The sequence below is a fragment of the Sarcophilus harrisii genome, chromosome 1, assembly GCF_902635505.1.
Source record: "Sarcophilus harrisii chromosome 1, mSarHar1.11, whole genome shotgun sequence".
NCBI classification, from domain to species: Eukaryota; Metazoa; Chordata; class Mammalia; order Dasyuromorphia; family Dasyuridae; genus Sarcophilus; species Sarcophilus harrisii.
In genome coordinates, this window is record NC_045426.1 from 453,865,487 (window position 1) to 453,883,565 (window position 18,079).

The following is an 18,079-nucleotide window of genomic DNA, read 5'->3' on the forward strand; positions in this document are numbered from 1 at the left end:
TTCTCTTCATGTCTCTTCACTAGTGCCCTATTTGTTCTTTATAATTTTGCAACATTTATTTTTGATTGCTTTGTTGGAGGTCTTTACATCTGCATTTTTTCTGAGCTATCCATGCTTACTTCACTCTACATGAATTCATAGTCTTTCCATGTTTTTCTGTATTCATCATATCCATAAATTCTTGAAGCACAATAATACACACATATCACAGTATGCTTAGCCACTCCCCAAGCAATGGACACCTCTTTATCCCCCATCTCCCAGGTATTTGCTACTACAAAAAGGACTGCAATAAATATTTTGGTAAATGTGAGGACATACTAATTGGGAAATATGTCTAGCCGTGGAATCTCTTATCATTTACTAGTAACCTTATCTATATCATTCCAAATTGTTTATCAAAATGATTATACTGACTGATAACTCCAACAATGAACAATCATTCCAATAATAACTGTTCACATCTTTTGTTATCTCTGTAATAGTATGTGTGAGATGAAACAGCATGGTTATTTTGATTTGCATTTCTCTTATTATTAGTAATACAAAGCACTCTTTCATATGGTTGTTAAAACTTTGCAATCCTTTGATGATTTATTTACTGAGTTAAGACTTTTGGTGTCATGTTAGTATCTACACATCTTGGATATTTGGCAAATCTTATTTGATATAAAGATTTTTCTTATTAAATCCCTTTCCTTCTTAACCTAGATGAATTAATTTCATTTGTGAAAAAAGCCTTTCAATTTCAAGTAACCCAAATCATCTATTTTATCTTCTGTAATTGCCTCTATACCTTGTTTAAGAAAATGTTTCTTATCCATAACTGCAAAAGATTTGATCTTTATCTCTACTAATTTTAAAAAAATGTGATCATTAACAGATCATATATCTATTCTGAACTTTTTGTGAAATGTGTGTAAATTGTTAAACATAATTCTGCCAGATTGCTTCCCAAATGTCTCAGCATATTTTTTAAAATCAAATTGGGAGTTTTTCCTAAATGGGAACAACATTAGGTTATTGAGGTCCACCATTTCTATTTTCTTAAATCTGTAAGACTTTTTCATTGATCTACTTATCTATATTTAACCAATACTAATTGTTCTGACAAATGCTGCTTTATAATATATTTTGAGGTCTGGTAATGCTATTGTCCCTCCTCCTCTCTACTTTTTTGATTTTTTTCCTTGACATTACAGATCTTGTTTCTCCAAATTAATTTTCAACATCTACTCATATTTATGAGAAGCTAGTACATTTCTTGACTTGTGATGTTATTTTATCCCAGTTCTTTAGTACTTTATCTTTCCTTGATTTAGGTATAAGGATTAGATGAATCTCATAAAAGGAGTTTTGTTTTAAGAATAATTTGCATAGTACTGGAACTAAAATTAATCATTAAAAGCTAGACTAAATTTTATTGTGAATCCATCAGGACCAGGACTTTGTTTTCCCTTTGTTAATTCCTTTACAAGTTGAGGAAAGTGAGGCAAAAAGAAGTCAAATGATTTGCTCAAAGTCACAAAGCTAGTGTTTGTAGCCCCAGCAGAACTCAGATCTTCTGGACTCTATGCCCAGAGCTTGAGCCACTGTGCCACCTACATACTTGACTGGATTAGCCTTCTTCTGCTGTTAATTCATCAGAATATTATCTTATTAGCATTTTTGTGTCTTTCCCTGAGAAGACAGCTGCAATTACTTTAGTCCTTGTGCATAATTCTTATTTAAATTTTTTTTTTATTTTAAAATTTTAAAAATTTAAAAAATATCTAGTTTTCTATTTTGTTGGTCAACTTAACCAGAAATTACAATGAGTATTTACTTATCAAATCTGGGATTTTTTTCCCTCAGCTTTGTGGCATCTGACATTGTCAAATAATCCATCTTCTTAGATACTCATCCCTCTCCGAATTTTTGTAACCTCATTGTTTTGGTTTATGTGCTACTAATCTGTCTCCTTCCTGGCTCAGGATCCATATCACAATCCCAAACTGCTGTTGTTCCCCAAAGCCTCTTAACTTCTTGCCCTACACTTTCCCTAATGGTCACCTAACTCTTAAGGGTTTTCCTATCATGCCTATATACATGACTCAGACACAAAGGTCCAGCCCTATCCAGCTACTTACTGTACACTTGACCTTCTGTCCTGTATCATCAATTGTCTATTAAACATTTCAAGCTATATTTTGGGGGAACATCTTGAGGTTGTAAGTGAACATCATCACTTTAAGATGAACATCATCTTTATTCTCAAACCTTCCCTTTTCTATACTTATCTAGTTCTAGAGAAAATACCATCACTCTTTCCCATTCTCTTTGACTTATGTATACTCTGATGCTATCCTGACCTCCTGTCTTCCCCTCAATTCACGTCTAATAAGTTGTCAAAACTTGATCTTTCAACTTTCACAACATCTATCAAAGCCAACCTCTATTCTTCACTTACAATTACCCCTTTAGTTTATGCTTTCATCACTTCATGCATAGACTATTGCACCAACATCCTAATTGTTATCTCAGCTATAAAAATCTCATCACTCCAACCCATCTTACACACTGCTGGGGAATTTGTACTGACCATCTCACACACCTGGAATATAGTCCTTCTTTATTTCTGCCTGAGAATTTCTCTTTTGAAGACACAGCTCAAGCACCATCTTCTACCGGAAGCCTTCCCTGATCCTTCTTCCTTCCCAAAATACCTTGTATTCAACTTCTTTGTTTATATTTATATTTATCAAATTTATGTTATCTGTATTTTATAGGTACTTGTCATCCTCCTATTAAAAGCTTTTAAGTAGGGATTGTTTCATTTTTTTGAATATATATCTCCAGTTTATGGCACATAGTAGGTATTACTTTTTAGTTGACTACCCAACAATTGGGAATTTATTTTACTAATATTGAAAAAATGAAAGATGCTATACTTGCTATGGCTCATTCTTTAATACGAAATTAGTAAGCATGGTTAAGAAAATGTAATGCTACAAAAGAAAAATATGATCTTGTTTTGACATATATGCTACTTTCTAGTAGTAGTTAACAAAACTGAATTTAATGGTTAAATGACTCAAGGTCTTAGAAAGAGAGGAATCTTTACTATATAAAATGGCCATTTCATAGTATTTGTCTGAATACAGACTGATATTCTCAAATTTATTCCCCAAATAAGATCTTCTTGAAAGGAAACATATAGGTATATACAATAAAAATACAATTACACATAAGCTTTAATAACTGCATGATGATTTTGGAACACTTTGTATTTAAATTTGAGCTTTAAGAAAATCCTTTAACAACCCTGTTTAAAATGGATTAGAATGAGCCTTGAGACATAGAGATCAATTAGAAGGCTACAGCAATAGTCCAAACAAGCAGTAATGATAGCCTGAACTAGAGAGGATCTTGAGTAAAAAGAAGAAATGCAAACAAGAGATATCATGGAGATAGAAATAAGAGAAGAATTGAAGAGAACACCAAAGTTTCAAATCTGAGTGAATGGAAGAATAATAGCACCACTCTCAACAACAGGAAAATTTAGGAGAAAAGTAGATGTTAGGAAAAAATATTAAGTTCTGCTTTAATATATTGAAACTCAGATATCAATGGGACATCCAATTAAAAATGTCCAATAAGCATCTTTCCTTTATTTGATCCCATAAGCACTTATTTTCCTTCTACCCTTACAATATTCTAATTTTTATTGTCTATATACATCTATTATTCTTACTAGACTGGAAGACCCCTGAAGATAGGCATTGTTTTATATCTTCTCCAGCATCCAATACAATGTTTTACACACAGACAATATGTGGTATAATTAATTCATGAATGGAAGAGCGTAGTTGCCAGAGATAGCTCTCTAAATTTTCTGGTGCATTGAATTGTGGCATAGCTTGATCACCTTTGTGCTATGGCCTATCGAATCATCTATCTTTACCTCAAATCTTGGAATTTCTGCATTTCAAATTTCTTACAGGGCATTTACTTTGGATGTCTTACTTCAAACTTGGTATTCCAAAATGATATTCATCAACCTTTCTCTATTCAAAGCAATTTTCCTATTTTCTGTCAACAGACTTGAAACCTCAAAATTATCTTTACTCTTTTCTATCACCTCTACTTCTGAGGATTCTTCTCTGAAATCTTTCAAATTGCTCCCTTTTAATCTATTCCCACTAGAACAGCCTTAGGCTTTTAATAAACAATTGTTTCATTTTGTTCTTATCAAATCTCTGCTCCAATTCAGCCTACACACCACCTCCAGACTAATCTTTCTCAAATCCCAATTTTGTCATGACACTTCCCTGCTTAAACATTCCAATCCTTATAGAGCAAAATCCAAAACCCTCAAACAAATATTCAAGGCTTTTCATGATGCAACATCACCCAGTCTACTGAAATTTATCTTTTTCCTGTCCTGCTTTTCATAAAAACCTTACTTTCTGACCAAATTCTCTTTCTGTCCCCCTTAACATAGTGTTCATTCCCAAGTCCAAATCTTTGTTCAAGCTATCACCCATGCTTCAAAACTTTTCCTTCCCTCCTCTTTTTCATCTTAATCCTATTGATTCTACAAAATTTAGCTCAAACCCAACTCCCTCTACTAGGTCTTCTTTCAACCCTAGTGCTGCTCACCCTAATCTCTCCTTTCTCTGAGTTCCTATGGTGCTTATCTGTGTTACTATTTCTGACACATTTAATCATGTATTATCATGCATTATTACTTGTTTGAAAATGTGCATGTATTTGTATATACACATATACATGTAACTCTCCAAAGCTGTAAATTAAAAAAAAGTTGCCAATAGAGATAATTTCCTATTCCAATAAATTCCCAAGTCTGGACCCAAAAAATTACAAAAACGTATCTTTTCTTTATATCTTTTCTTTCTAGAAGATGTTGTGTTTTCAGAAAACAGAGACCATGATTCATTTTTTTTTAAATGTCCTTCCAGAAGTAAGGAAAAGTTCTATTTTTTAAGGGAACAGTACAGAAGTCTTGGCTCCAAGAAGGCACAGATTAAAACCAGACCTAACCCACTGTCTTTAATTCTATTCACCTGACCAAGTAGCTGGATGTTTCCATCTCAACTTAGATCCTTAACATTTGTTGTTGTTGTTGTTTCAGTCTGTCCATGACTCCATCTGAGGTTTTCCTGGCAAAGATGCTAGCTTGCCATTTTCTTCTCATTTTACAGATAAGGAATTGAGCAGAGTTAAGTGACTTGTCCAGAATCACATAACTAGTAAATGTCTGAGGCCAAATTTCAACTCCTGACTTCAGGGCGGGAGCTCTATCCACTGTACTACCTAGCTGCCCAAGTCCTTAATGTAACCCTCCTAGTTTTCAGTAACACCCTGAAAGGCTTCAGAACTTAGACACTTAGCCTGTAACTAGGATGAACTTAACATTACATTTAAAGAGTACAAGTAAACTTAGTATTTAAAATAATTAAACAGAGCTAAATTTCCTAACCTAACTCAGTTTCATCCTGAACTTCAACTAAGTTCAGACCTAGCTCCATAAAACTACAGATCACCATCTTTCCTGGAAGAAAAACATTCATTCTCTTCTCCTTTCGAAGTACTTTCTCTCTTCTAGATGCTTCTGACTACTCCTGGCTCCAAAATTTTAAGCAATTAATATAATAATTACTTCACTATATATCTTCCCCAGCACCGCAAACACCATGAGATAAATATGCACATAATACTTAGGTTAATATTCAGGATGTTCATCTCCAAACAGCCCAACTTGGTTATTTACAGAAATGTATATATGTGTAAATGTAGTTATATATGTATATGTATATATAGAGACATGTATCTGTATGCACACATGTATTTTATAAATAATAAATGTAAATAAAATAAGCATCTCAATAAATACTGACTTAATAGTTCTCAATATGTCTATCTAAAAAAGGTAAAGATGTGCTCATAAAAGTATATAGTTCTAGCTCTCAGAAATATAGCTAAATCCTTCTATTGTTTTTCATTAGTCATGTGATTAAGTTGTTAATCTAGTTTTTGGCAAAATATTTTCCATTAAATTATTTCTTACCTGGATCAAAATTATCACCAAATATTCTTTTGGCAGGAATCTTCATTGTCATAGTTGGAAATTGTTTCTTTAGCTAAAATTTTAAAAATAAAATTACATGCACTAACAATTTTACAAATCAAAAAATTCACAGAAATTAAATCTGATTTTTAAAATCTTTACCCTAAGATGTCCTTTCTTATAGATATGATCAGTCAGCACACAGTAATAAATTGTATTAATACTAAAGTCCAATCCTAGCAAGGAGATGACTCATTCTTGAGGACTAGGCCAGGAGAATGTAAATTCAGACAGATCTACCTGAATCGAAAGGCTTCTAAGTGGAGCCCTGGCAACAGATAAGGGCAGCTTTCTGAAGTTTATCAAACTAGCTGAAATGACAAGGGTAATTCCCAGAAGGCTTGCTACTTGGTGAGGAATTCTTTGCCCAATTCAACCCATAAAACATAAAATGGTGCTCAAGTCTTATTTGATGCCTTCCCCCTTTTGTCGTGACTGAATGGGAGATAAAACAACCGGACTTGTTAAAATTCACATAGTTCTGAGACTGTCTATAAACTTTAATAGTTAATAACAATTAATAAATTCTGTCCATCAAGAAAACATGTTACCTGTTTTTCCTTTTCATAAATTACAGTAGCTTTCCACTGATGACTTTCTGGTGCTTAGAATATGGTAGCCTGGCACATAGTAGGTATGTAATAAATGTTTATTGATTGAGCATGATGTCTTTTATTTTGGTTGCCTCCTTATTTAATTTTCACAAATTAGCTTAATATAAATTAGTGTGCAAGATTACATATTTTTTACCTTACCAATGCATAGAGAACCTGACCTTGAAAAGAAACAAATTTTGGTTAGCTACAAAATGGGGATAAGATAAGGCATCATGAAAGTCAATTGGCAAATTATAAAGCTCTATATAAATATAAGCTGTTATAAAGATATGAGTTTCTACAATCCAAAGGAGATTAAACTATAATTCAACTAGCAATTGAAACGTGAATGTAGCATTTTTACTTTTATTTTTGTTTCATGTCTGAAGTGAACATTAATTTCTGATTTATGGGAATCTTGGTCAAGTTTGGCCTGCTTTTTTCCCATTAATCACTACTATGCTGATATCATTTCTCATTTCTCCCTCTACGTTGTTATTGTTGTTTGTCCTTCATTCTTGCAGAGCACCATGACATCAAAGAGATGATGCTATAACATGGAAGTAAACTGAATTTAAGTGAGGGAGAGCTATACAAAGGTCACCTGCCTCATTTCCCCCTCTAGTGCCATCTAGATTCAGTGGCCAGATAGAGATCAAGAGGGCTAGAGAGCCCCCGATGAAATGGGAGATCTTGGCTTTTCTTGGTTGATGGTGTTCAACAGGTCTGTTTGACTGAGGCCACACCCATTCAGTGGTTAAGGCTAGGTAGAAATTGAGGCAAGGAATCTCTTCTTTCAGCTAGTCAAAAATTAAATAAATAAATGAATGAATGAATGAATGAATGAATCTGGGAGGGGAAGACCCTCAAGGTTTCTGGCTAAAGCAGACTGCTATTTACATTTAATATGAGAAAATCAGGACCCAAACAATGACGAAATGGAGCTTGGCCTAGGCCCTACTGGCAGCCAATGCGAATCAGATTGGTTTTGATTTAAGGCATGGTACTTAAGAAAGAAATCTAGCCAGTAAATACCAAGATATCTTGACAAGATTATCTCTCATCTTAAACACTGAAAAAATCCAAAAGATAAAGGAAGAGAAGGAAAAGTAGAAGAAGTAGGGGCAGAGAAAAATATACAGGAAAAACAAAAAGATATACAAGTGAAGCAGGAAAAAAGAGACGGGAAAGGAATGGTGAAAATAGAAATGAACTTAGCTCTCATAAATAAAATACAGAAAATAAAATTTTTAAGAATATTTTTATTAAGATGAAAAAGAGAAGCCAAATAAAGTATCTACTTCACTATGGTCAGTCACCCTAGCCAAGAACTGTCACACAGTGTGTGTGTGTGTGTATCACACACATCAAAATGCCACTATCAAAGATCTTAATAGTAGTAGTTTTCAAACTTGATCCCATGTATGAAATCTGCATTGGCAGAATGTTCCTACACCAAGAATTCATTATATCAAAAAAATCAGAGGTCCAACATGTATGTGTATCTATGTATATACACTAATAGTATGTATATATAAACATAAAATTCTAATTGTTATAGGTTTTCTTAATATTTTTCCCACCTGAAAAAAACCTAGAGAAATTTATCATTTCCTAATTCATCTCATTTTCAAAATAGATGAAATTTTTAAAAAATCTCTAGAGGTTCTATGAATACCCTGAAATTACATGATTTCTAGCAAATATATACATCTATTCTTCAAATTTAACTCAAATGAACTAAAAATTATAAAAACATGTCTATTGCTTCAATCTTCCATTTTGTTTCAAGAGAACATCTTAAACTACATGTTATTCCTCTTTGAAGTACATTAAATTTAATCAAAATCAGTCAACTCCTTCAAAAGCATTTAAGAGAGGAAGATAGGCATACATGCAAATACTGAGCAGTTAGATAATCATGACCCAACTTCCAAGATTTACTAGAACCTCTTTAAGCAATATAATATTGTTTAAATCCTAGGATTCATATGTAGTCATCCCTCTCTGAAAGAAGTGATATATATGAAAATCACTAAAAATATTTTGCAAATTTAAATCACTATATAAGTTACTTTTATATATACATATACACTATTATTGATAGTCTAAGTAACAGGAAAAATACATTTGTTTTTACTATTTATTTTCATCAAACTGTTCTACATTACTTATAAACCTAACAATTAATTTCTCATTTTGTAAAAAGTATCCTAGATAGATTCTAATTTGGTCTAATGGTATGAATGCCATTGACGGTCTGAACAACCATATGTCAAGGAGAAAGTAATCAGGGTCAGAGTCCTTAGGCCCTGTCTCTCACCCACGCAGCGCTTTAGATTTGATATAAAAGATTCTATGGGTTACTCTCACCAGGGATTACTGAGTGGTAGAAAAACTGCATTTATTAAAAGCCAATAACTTTATATGTAATCCACAACTTTTAATCAGGAAAAGCCATTATTTGCATAATATCATCTAATACCATTTTAAACAGAGTTACTCTAAAATTTCTGATACAAAATATAGGGTCAAAAAGTTGAATAAGAAGAAATTGTATTTTTTCTATAACTGAGCTTATAAGTTCTGTAAAAATGTTATTTCCCATATAATTAAGAACCAACTATTAGATGTATATTTACTTTGATACTTGGAGTTTTTCCATAAGTCTACAATAAAGGATCAACCCAAAGTGAGGAAGTCCCGGCTCTTTTTAATATTTTTGGGAATACTAGCATAGTATTCTAGCTACCTCTTCCCTGTCATTCTAACTACATTCATATAGTTTACTTCTTTTTTCAGTCACATATTTTTATTATCTTTTATGCTACTAACAAAGATCATCATTAATAACATGATGCAATAGTATTATACTGTCATATATCAGTCCCATTTCCTTTTGGGTTATTTGTTAATTTTAATTCTTTTAAGATCATCATGGTATTCCAAAACTGACAGCCATGTAACATTCTTAGAAGAAAGCTTAGCAGTAAGCTTCTACAATACTAACTGACCAGTTTGGGATTGCTGAAAACATGGTACAATTTTAAAAATATAATACTAATTTATTTCCTCCAATTACTGCTTAATTCTGAGCCTAACTTTCTGTTTATCTGTCCAAATAATGATGACTTAATTCAATGTTAGTTATCAGTTATAGCCTAAAAATTAATATATTTTTTCATCCACTTTGTTTTTCCAAGAAGGATGGTTAGAATATTTCTCTCCCATTGTTCTCATAGAATACTAGAAAGTGATACCCTGGAGTAATGTAACATACAAGTTAATAGAGAATCTTTCTTTGATTTGACTCTACACAGAATCCTTTAATAACAAGATGAAATTATTTCTTCTTATTTTATGCCTGGTTTGATAACAATATTCAATGCATCGCTGAACAAAAGGTCTTCTTATAATCCTGTTAGGTTCTTATATAATTTGATGAGTGTATGAAGCAAGTCTTTTCAAGACTACATTTAATTCTACCAATTGAACAAAATATGAATAAACAGGAGGATGTGTAATGATGCTGGATGATTATAGAAAAATCAGCAGCAAAAACCTATTCTCTGATATTATCAAGGATACCACTGATACATGGATAAACCATCCTTTATATTTGAAGAGGTTTCCTTGGACACTAATTTTTTTGGAGGGTGATAAAAACACTATAATCCTCCCTTGAATTTTAGAATCTTTCCTTGACATATCTTTCAATGTGAATGCTGAGGACTTTGAAAACTATGTTGTATCCACATGTAATGTGGATCATTTCTATATGTATCTGGTTAGATTCAGATGTTCTAACCTGTACTTTTTGAAGTACAGTCATCACCTTTGTAGTAAGTTAAGCATTAAAAATGTTAGAGTAAACCAGTTAAAAATACCAAGGATCTGTTTCATTTTGCATCTGCTTAATTTTCAAATTTCACCTACAAATTCTTTTAATATTCTCATTTAATCAGATCTTATAATTACTTCTCAATTGCTTTTTTCTAAGTTCTCTGAGGCAGTTTTGCTAATTTCTTTAGTCACCTTTTGTGACATTTGGCAAATGAGCTCATATTTGAAATAGTCCTGTCCATGAAAGAACTGTAACTTCAGAATAAGATATCTATTGTTTAGTCTGATTATTAATTGAATAGCCAAAGTCAAATAAATCCTAACTTACAATAACTGAAAATAGTGCTGTCTTCTCTTCATTTGGCAAAAAGATTAAGGGCTTGTTGGCTGAGGCAACTTTGGGACTCTAACCTTCTTCCTTTTTGATAACTATTTTGTATCAATCAATAAACATATTTTACTATGTTCCAGAAATACAAATAGAAAAGGAAAACTGTTCTTTCTCTAAAGGAACTAACATTCTAAGGGAGACAACATATAGGAGATTTTAACTGCTAAGTAAGATGGTACTCTGTCATCTTTAATGTTATTTTCAATCATTTGAATGTATACAAAGGACTTTCATGATGTAAACTTTTTTATATTCCAAGGCTTTAGTAATTATGCACCCAATTTATGGAATGCTAAGGAGGCAGAGGTTGCAACACCTAGAGAATAATTCCCAAGTTACACACCTATACAAAGGTTCATTCTCTGGATGATATATGCAAGGGTAAGCTGGAAGCAGGCCTAGTAGTGTTATAGGCACTGCTATTCTTGAAGCTCCTGGGCCTCAGGCACTAAAATGTCTCCAGTTAAGTCAAATGGCAGGTGAAAGTCCAGATAGTAGTAGTGATTTTATTTCTTTGGCACATATTACTTCCTGTCTCTTTCTCAAGATCCCTGTCAGCTGCAGCTAGGTTGTCTTGCCTGCCCTGTAAGTAGCAATTGGTGGGGATGGCTGGTCACTACTCCACAGAAGCATTGTGTACAAAGTCATCAACTAGGCTAGTATGGCTGGATAAAGAAGAAAATCAGGAAAGCAGTAAGAAACAAAGTTGTAAAGAGCTTTAAATATCACATAATAATCACATAATATCCCAAAATTCACAAATATCAAACAAAATAACAGAAAGGCACTAATTTTCTGAAGGAGCTCAGAAGGATGTGATATGGTCAGACTATACTTTAGGAAACTGTTTAGTAGACAGAATAGAATGTAGCAAAACCCAAGGCAAGGAGACTAATTAGGAAACTACTACATTAATCCAGGCAAAAAGTGGAAAAGGCCTGTATTTTTTCAGGTGGTGGCTCTATATTGGAGACTACATGAGATGTGAGAGCCAAAGTGATAAGAATTAAGAAAGATTAAATGTGGGTTCAATGGAAATAAGGAAAAAAAGGTTACAAATCTAAGTGAACTGAAAGAATGGTGGTACCCTTGACATTAATAGGGAAGTTTCTAAGAAGTTCTGTTTGGGAGATGAAGAGTTTGAAATGTCTATGGAATTTCCCATTATCAACTATCCAATAGGAAGTTGGTGATGTGGGAAAGGAACACAAGATAGAGACTATACCTGGAGACTATACAGATATCCATACCTGGGAATCATTTAGATATTCATAAACTGAACCATTGGGAACAGATAAGATCACCAAGTGAAATGGGATAGAAAGAAAAGAGGGCCCAAGATAGATTTTTTTTTTTGGGGGGGGGGAGGGAGAACAATTACAACCAGTGGGCATTACATCAGAAGAATTGTCCATTTCTAAAATTCTATAATAAACAATTTTAAAGAAGTGGAAATGGAGTTGCTATAACTGGACTTACCATATTCACTTTTTATTCTAATTTAGGATTTATCATGACTATTTCTTGAACCAATTAATGATCTGATTGCACATACTCATCTAATTCTGAAATGATAACTAGGTCTGTAACCAGTTTCTTCCTGTCTTTTAAGGTATCCAGTACTCAGTTTCTCCCCTCTTCTTCCTTTCCTCCTTTTCTATCCTCTCGCCCCACCTGTCTATATTTATCAGTATCTTTTAACTCTACTTGAAGAATTTATGATATATAAGTATGAGTTATCCACGCAGTCCTAAAACCTTCTGGATCCTTTATTTTCTTAGTAATGAACTGTACTGTCCAGTACTGTTGATATTTCCCAGTACCCACTCATTCTGTGCTTGGGTAACTAGGTATCAAGTAATTTGTTGTCTTAGTCTGAAGCATCTTATTAAGTTCTTCATGGAATTTCTCTATTTCTTCACTCTTTGTAACATATTAAAACACACAAGCTATAACTGGAGTCAAGGTAGTCATTTTGTTTAGAGTATTTAAGATGAGCAAGTGATCCATAAAATTATGTTCCTTGTTTTAAGGAGCACAAGACCAATTGCACCAAATTTTTATTCACCTCTCCAAGGAGAATCTGGGAGACATCTTTCCATTTACCTCCAAAATCTTTTCAAATTTCATTTATATCAATATTATTAATATGAATTATGGCTTAAGTCTACATTAGGGTATCAAACTCACTGGACAAAACCTGCACACTAAGAGTGCCATCCATTAAATAAATGTTTACAGCCCCAAAACCGTGATTCTTGGGTATATTTTCTTTTTAGCCATTCCACTGACATCATGGAAGAATAATCAATCTATCTATCAACTTTTTAGTAAACACCTACTATTTATCGAGTACTGTACTAAGACCTGCAAATTCAAAATGAGGGAAAAGACAGTCCCGGGCCCTCAATAATTTTACAGGGAGTACTAAGAGTATTTTATATTTGTCAATTTCAGGGCTTATATTTAGGAAAAGGAATCAAATCAGCCTACAGTCAGCTTTCTGATTTTAGGTCTGTCTACACTTAAATTGGCTCATCTGTAGACAGCAGCCTTTTATCAGCCAATATTTGAAGTTTTTCCATCTGAAGGTATCAAAAAAAAGAAAATTCTAGCTGGCATTGATGTTGCACTTTTGAAATTTACAAAATGCTTTACAAACATTATTATCTCATTTGTTCCTTATAACCATCCTGGGAGATAGGTACTAAAGGTATTATCATTCTTACTATTTTATGGAGGAGCAGAGAGGTTTTCACTTTTTAGTGGTCACAGCTAATAAATGCAATGAAGCTTTAAAGCCTAGATATTTCCTGAGGGTAAATCCATTGGTCTTTCCACTATACCACATAGCATTTTAATTATAGGGAAATAAAATTTAAGACTAGAGATATGATGACTATTGTCTTAACCCCTAAGTGAAATAGATTTCAACAGCAAAAACACCTACTTGTGAAAAAAATCATAGTGCTAATTTAATCACTTAGTTCTCAATTTAAAATAAAAAATAGTTGCAATATATTTGGACTATTCCTTTACTTATTAGTAAAGTATAGTTTATATGCTGGCCCCCCATTTCAGAAGAGATTTGCAACGATTAATCTCTAGGTTATGATTAATATTAAATGATATGAAAACAGATTTGCAGATTTTAAATAACAAAAATTCTCAATTATAGGAGGTGGATGGTAGAGGGAACTCTCAAAGAACTTCTGATAATTGCTTATTTCGGTTATGTTAAGTCCTTTATATCTAAGAAAAATGAGACATATTTAAGTGCAAACTGAAGTGGTCTCACAGAAAAAAACTTGAGCTCACAAAGGATGGGCTCATTTCAAACTTATAAACTAAACAAAATATTGGACTAACCAAGTAATGTTATTATTAACAATTACCAGGGAAATGGTATCTCCTTGTAGCTTTGGATATTTTAAGTTTCTCAGAGATATTTCAAATACTCTTGTGACTAAATTAGGATAATTCTTTTTTTTTTTTTTTTTAATTATCAAGGGTCCATTTTTAAATGAAATATCTGCCTTTTTGTTCAAAATAATGAGCATTACAACATAAATTAAACTCAAATAAATACTTTTTTGCTGTTGGAATTTTCTAAGATGATTTTTGTTTTAATTGAATTTTATAGACAGAATCTTACTCACTGTGTTATAAAGCTTATCAAATTCAGCATATCTCCTGAAGACAAACCATTCATTCCTTCCAACTGAAACTAATACTTTATAAACCTGTAAAAATAAAGGGAAAATCAATTTAACTGCAAACAAAAAATGACAAGAATATCCGATTTACCAGACCAAAAAACCCAAACATGTCTATTAAACCTATTAAACCACTTTAATTTTCTTTTATCATGCACAAACTCAAAAGAAATTATTATATAAGAAAGGAACTTTCAGTGCTTTAAAATGCAAAGGTCGCAGGTTTGTAGAAACTACACAAAGTTTTAAACACAATAACATTATTCACTTAAAAATAATATACTTATGACTCAAGAGAAAAGTATTCTCAAAAAAATTTTGCAACTGTGCACAGATTAAAATTATCTTCTAAATAAAAGCCTTAATAACTTTTTAAAAGCATAAATACTCTTCGTTTCTCCAAAGTTTTGGTTGAGACTAGGTTTCAGATTTGGGAAGGGAAGGACAACAGTAGTTTGAATATACTTTAGTTCCTAAAGCAAGTAGAGGGAAGCACTCCTCTAGAAAGCAATTAATAAAGTTTAAGAGTAGGAAAGTTGGGGGCATTGTGGACTACATTCTTCTCTCATATGAGAATCCCATAAAATCAAGGAAGATAGAGAACTGACTGGGACACCTTTCAAGTAAGTCTTCACCAGCAATGAAAATTCTACACAAGTTCAGAAAAAATTTTCTTATCTGAGAGTTTTTCAGTATCCTTCATTTTAAATATCCTATTTCTTTCCAATTCAAAGACTTCTTTTTTCTAAAAATCTCCAACATTCCATTCCTCATTCTAGCAATCCTATATCCACATATTCATAAAAAAGGGTAGCCCTGGTATGACATAAGGATATGAAGAAATTGTTTATATGGAAAACTTCTTTAGAGGTAAAATTGAAATAAACACCCCCTATTCTTTTTAACAATAGTATCTTCTATTTGCATAATGTATTGTAATCTACAAAGTCTATTTGCAAGTATTAATTATTTTACTTAATCCTCACAACTACCCAGTGAGGTAAGCAGGAAAGGCATTTTGTATTTATTTTACAGATAAGAAATAATTCAACAATTCAAGTCAACAAGTATTTATAATGTGCACACTAACTTAAAGGACTGATGATTAAAGAGATAAGTACAAAACCATTCCCACCTAAAGAGCTTACATTTTACTAGATGATATCTCCAGTACATAAAACTAGGTTCAGAAAGGTTAAATGCCCAAGATCAGATGTTAATTAAATAGAAGCCTTGGAATCCACATCTCCTAATTTTTTTCATCCACCAATATTATCATCAATTTCACTGAAAAAAAAAAAATTCTCAGGAAACCACATTGTATCAATACATATAAGATATGGATGGTCTTCAAAGTATTTACATTCAAAAATATATATAAACATAAATCCATTGTAGGATATATAATGTGTAGAAAGACAGACTAGATATTCATTAAATATTTAGAGGTGATACAACCTTCAAGAAAGAGAAAATCCAAAACTCTTCAAGTTTTTTCCCCCAGTAATTTTTTAGGCAACAAAGGAAGTGTCCCACTAAAAACTATACATAATTATATTTTAAAAATAATAATAGCCAAAATTTATGTAGTGCCTTTTATGTGCCTGCCACTGTGCTGAGTACTTTACAAATATTATCTGACGCTATTATCACAACAACTCTAGGAAGCTGGTGGTCTTATACCCATTTTATAGTTGAGGAAACTGAGGCAAGCAGAGGTTAGCAATTTGTCCAGCTAATATAGCTAGGAAGTATCTAAGGCCAAATTTGAACTCAGATGTTTCTGAATACAGGCCCAGTACTCTATCAATTGTGCCACCTAAAGGCCTCTTACAATATACTATAATACATAATAAAATGTGTAAGTAACACATAATACATAATATACAATAATATACTATTTCATCAGACCTATGCTCCAGTCATTGTACTAGCTTCTGGGGATATAAAGACAAAGGTGAAACATCCCTTGTTCTCAACAAGTGGACAGTCTAGCAAGCAGAGACAGATATAAGAGCTGTGGTAGACAGAATCAATAAGATTTGGCAAGTGATTAACAATATGGAATAATTGATGAGTAAGAATTGAAAATGACACAGAAGTTATAAACCCAAGTGACAAAAAGAGCCAGAAAGAAACAAGGAAGTTAAGAAAAATGGGTAGGTTTAGAGGAAAAGGCAATAAGTTCTCTTTTGGACATACTGAATTTGAAATTCTGTTAAGGACAATTCAAAATGTCTAGAGGGCAGATGGTGATGCAGAACCGAAGTTTAGGAGGAACTGGAGGACTAGATATTTACATTCAAGTGTCAATGGCAGAGAGATAATAAATAAAATACTTGGGAGGAGTCACTAAGAAAGTATACACAGAGAAAAAACCCGAGAATTGAGCCTTGGGAGATACTCCCAATAAGACAGAAAGGTTTATAAAATAAATGTGACAAATGTGCTGTAAATTACAAAATACAACTGGGGCAGCTAATTAGTATAATGGAGAATGCACCAGTCCTGAAGTCAAGAGAACCTGAGTGACCCTGGGCAAGTCACTTAACTATAATTGCCTCAGCATCTCAATGCTATATAAATTCATAGTTTTCCTTTGGGTCTTGTGAAGTGGGTAGCTCAAATATTAGTATCCTTATCAAATAGATGAGTAATAAAGGTTCAGAGATATTAAAAATTGGGCCAAAATTACCCAAGTGCTTTAGGAACTGAAATTTAAGCCATGATCTCTCCTAAATCCAATTTCATCATTTTCCCCACAATACTGAACTACCTCAGTGAAGAAGAAATATACTCCAAAAATATGAGCAAGAGGGCATCTGGACTTCTCCAAGGTACCTTCAGAAAAAAATCTCTCTTAATAATAAGCATTGGGGATACAAAGATAAAGCATAACATTCCTGGCTCGCAAAGAATTTATAATCCAGTGAGGGATACTTTTAATGCAAGTTAAACATGATTAAATGCCTGGACAAATGTAGCATAAGAGGTAAAAAGATCATTTCTACCTGAGGAATATAGAGAAGGCATCATGAAATAGGGTATATCTCATCTGGAACTCATAGATAAAATATTTTAAATATAAAATATATTTTTAAAAATACATTAAAATGTATAGGATGCTACATACAAATGGCAGAAGATATCAGGGGGAGAGCAAAACAATTATCTTATCAAGGCAATGTCCAAGTTTTCCAAAGATGGCCCCTAAAAAAATCTCCCAATTGGTCCTCTTCCCCCATTTTCTCTTTTCTCTGATCCATCTTTTTGGGATGCAGAATCATAGAATTTGGCTGGCATATGAAAATGGAGGAAGGAGAGAATAAAATCACAGGTTTCTGTGGAGAAAATTGTCATGGCTACTGGAAAACACAAGTTTTGGTTACTTTTGCTAATGCAC

General features: G+C 32.8%; 1 protein-coding gene across 6 annotated transcripts in view; it reads right to left on the reverse strand.

The window, feature by feature from the left end:
• Positions 1-18,079, reverse strand: part of LOC100918178 (serine/threonine-protein kinase Sgk3) — a 159,289-nt gene that overhangs the window by 63,581 nt on the left and 77,629 nt on the right. For 4 of the 6 annotated variants that reach the window (XM_031946323.1, XM_031946322.1, XM_031946324.1 and 1 more), the window contains exons 3-4: positions 14,620-14,703; positions 6,071-6,143 (exon numbers count right to left, since the gene is read on the reverse strand). In XM_031946323.1, coding sequence (XP_031802183.1) covers positions 6,071-6,143; positions 14,620-14,703 — 157 coding nt within the window. Of the gene's footprint in view, positions 1-6,070; positions 6,144-14,619; positions 14,704-18,079 lie in introns of those variants that run through there. The other 2 variants (XM_031946325.1, XM_012541283.3) reach the window with 2 other exon arrangements.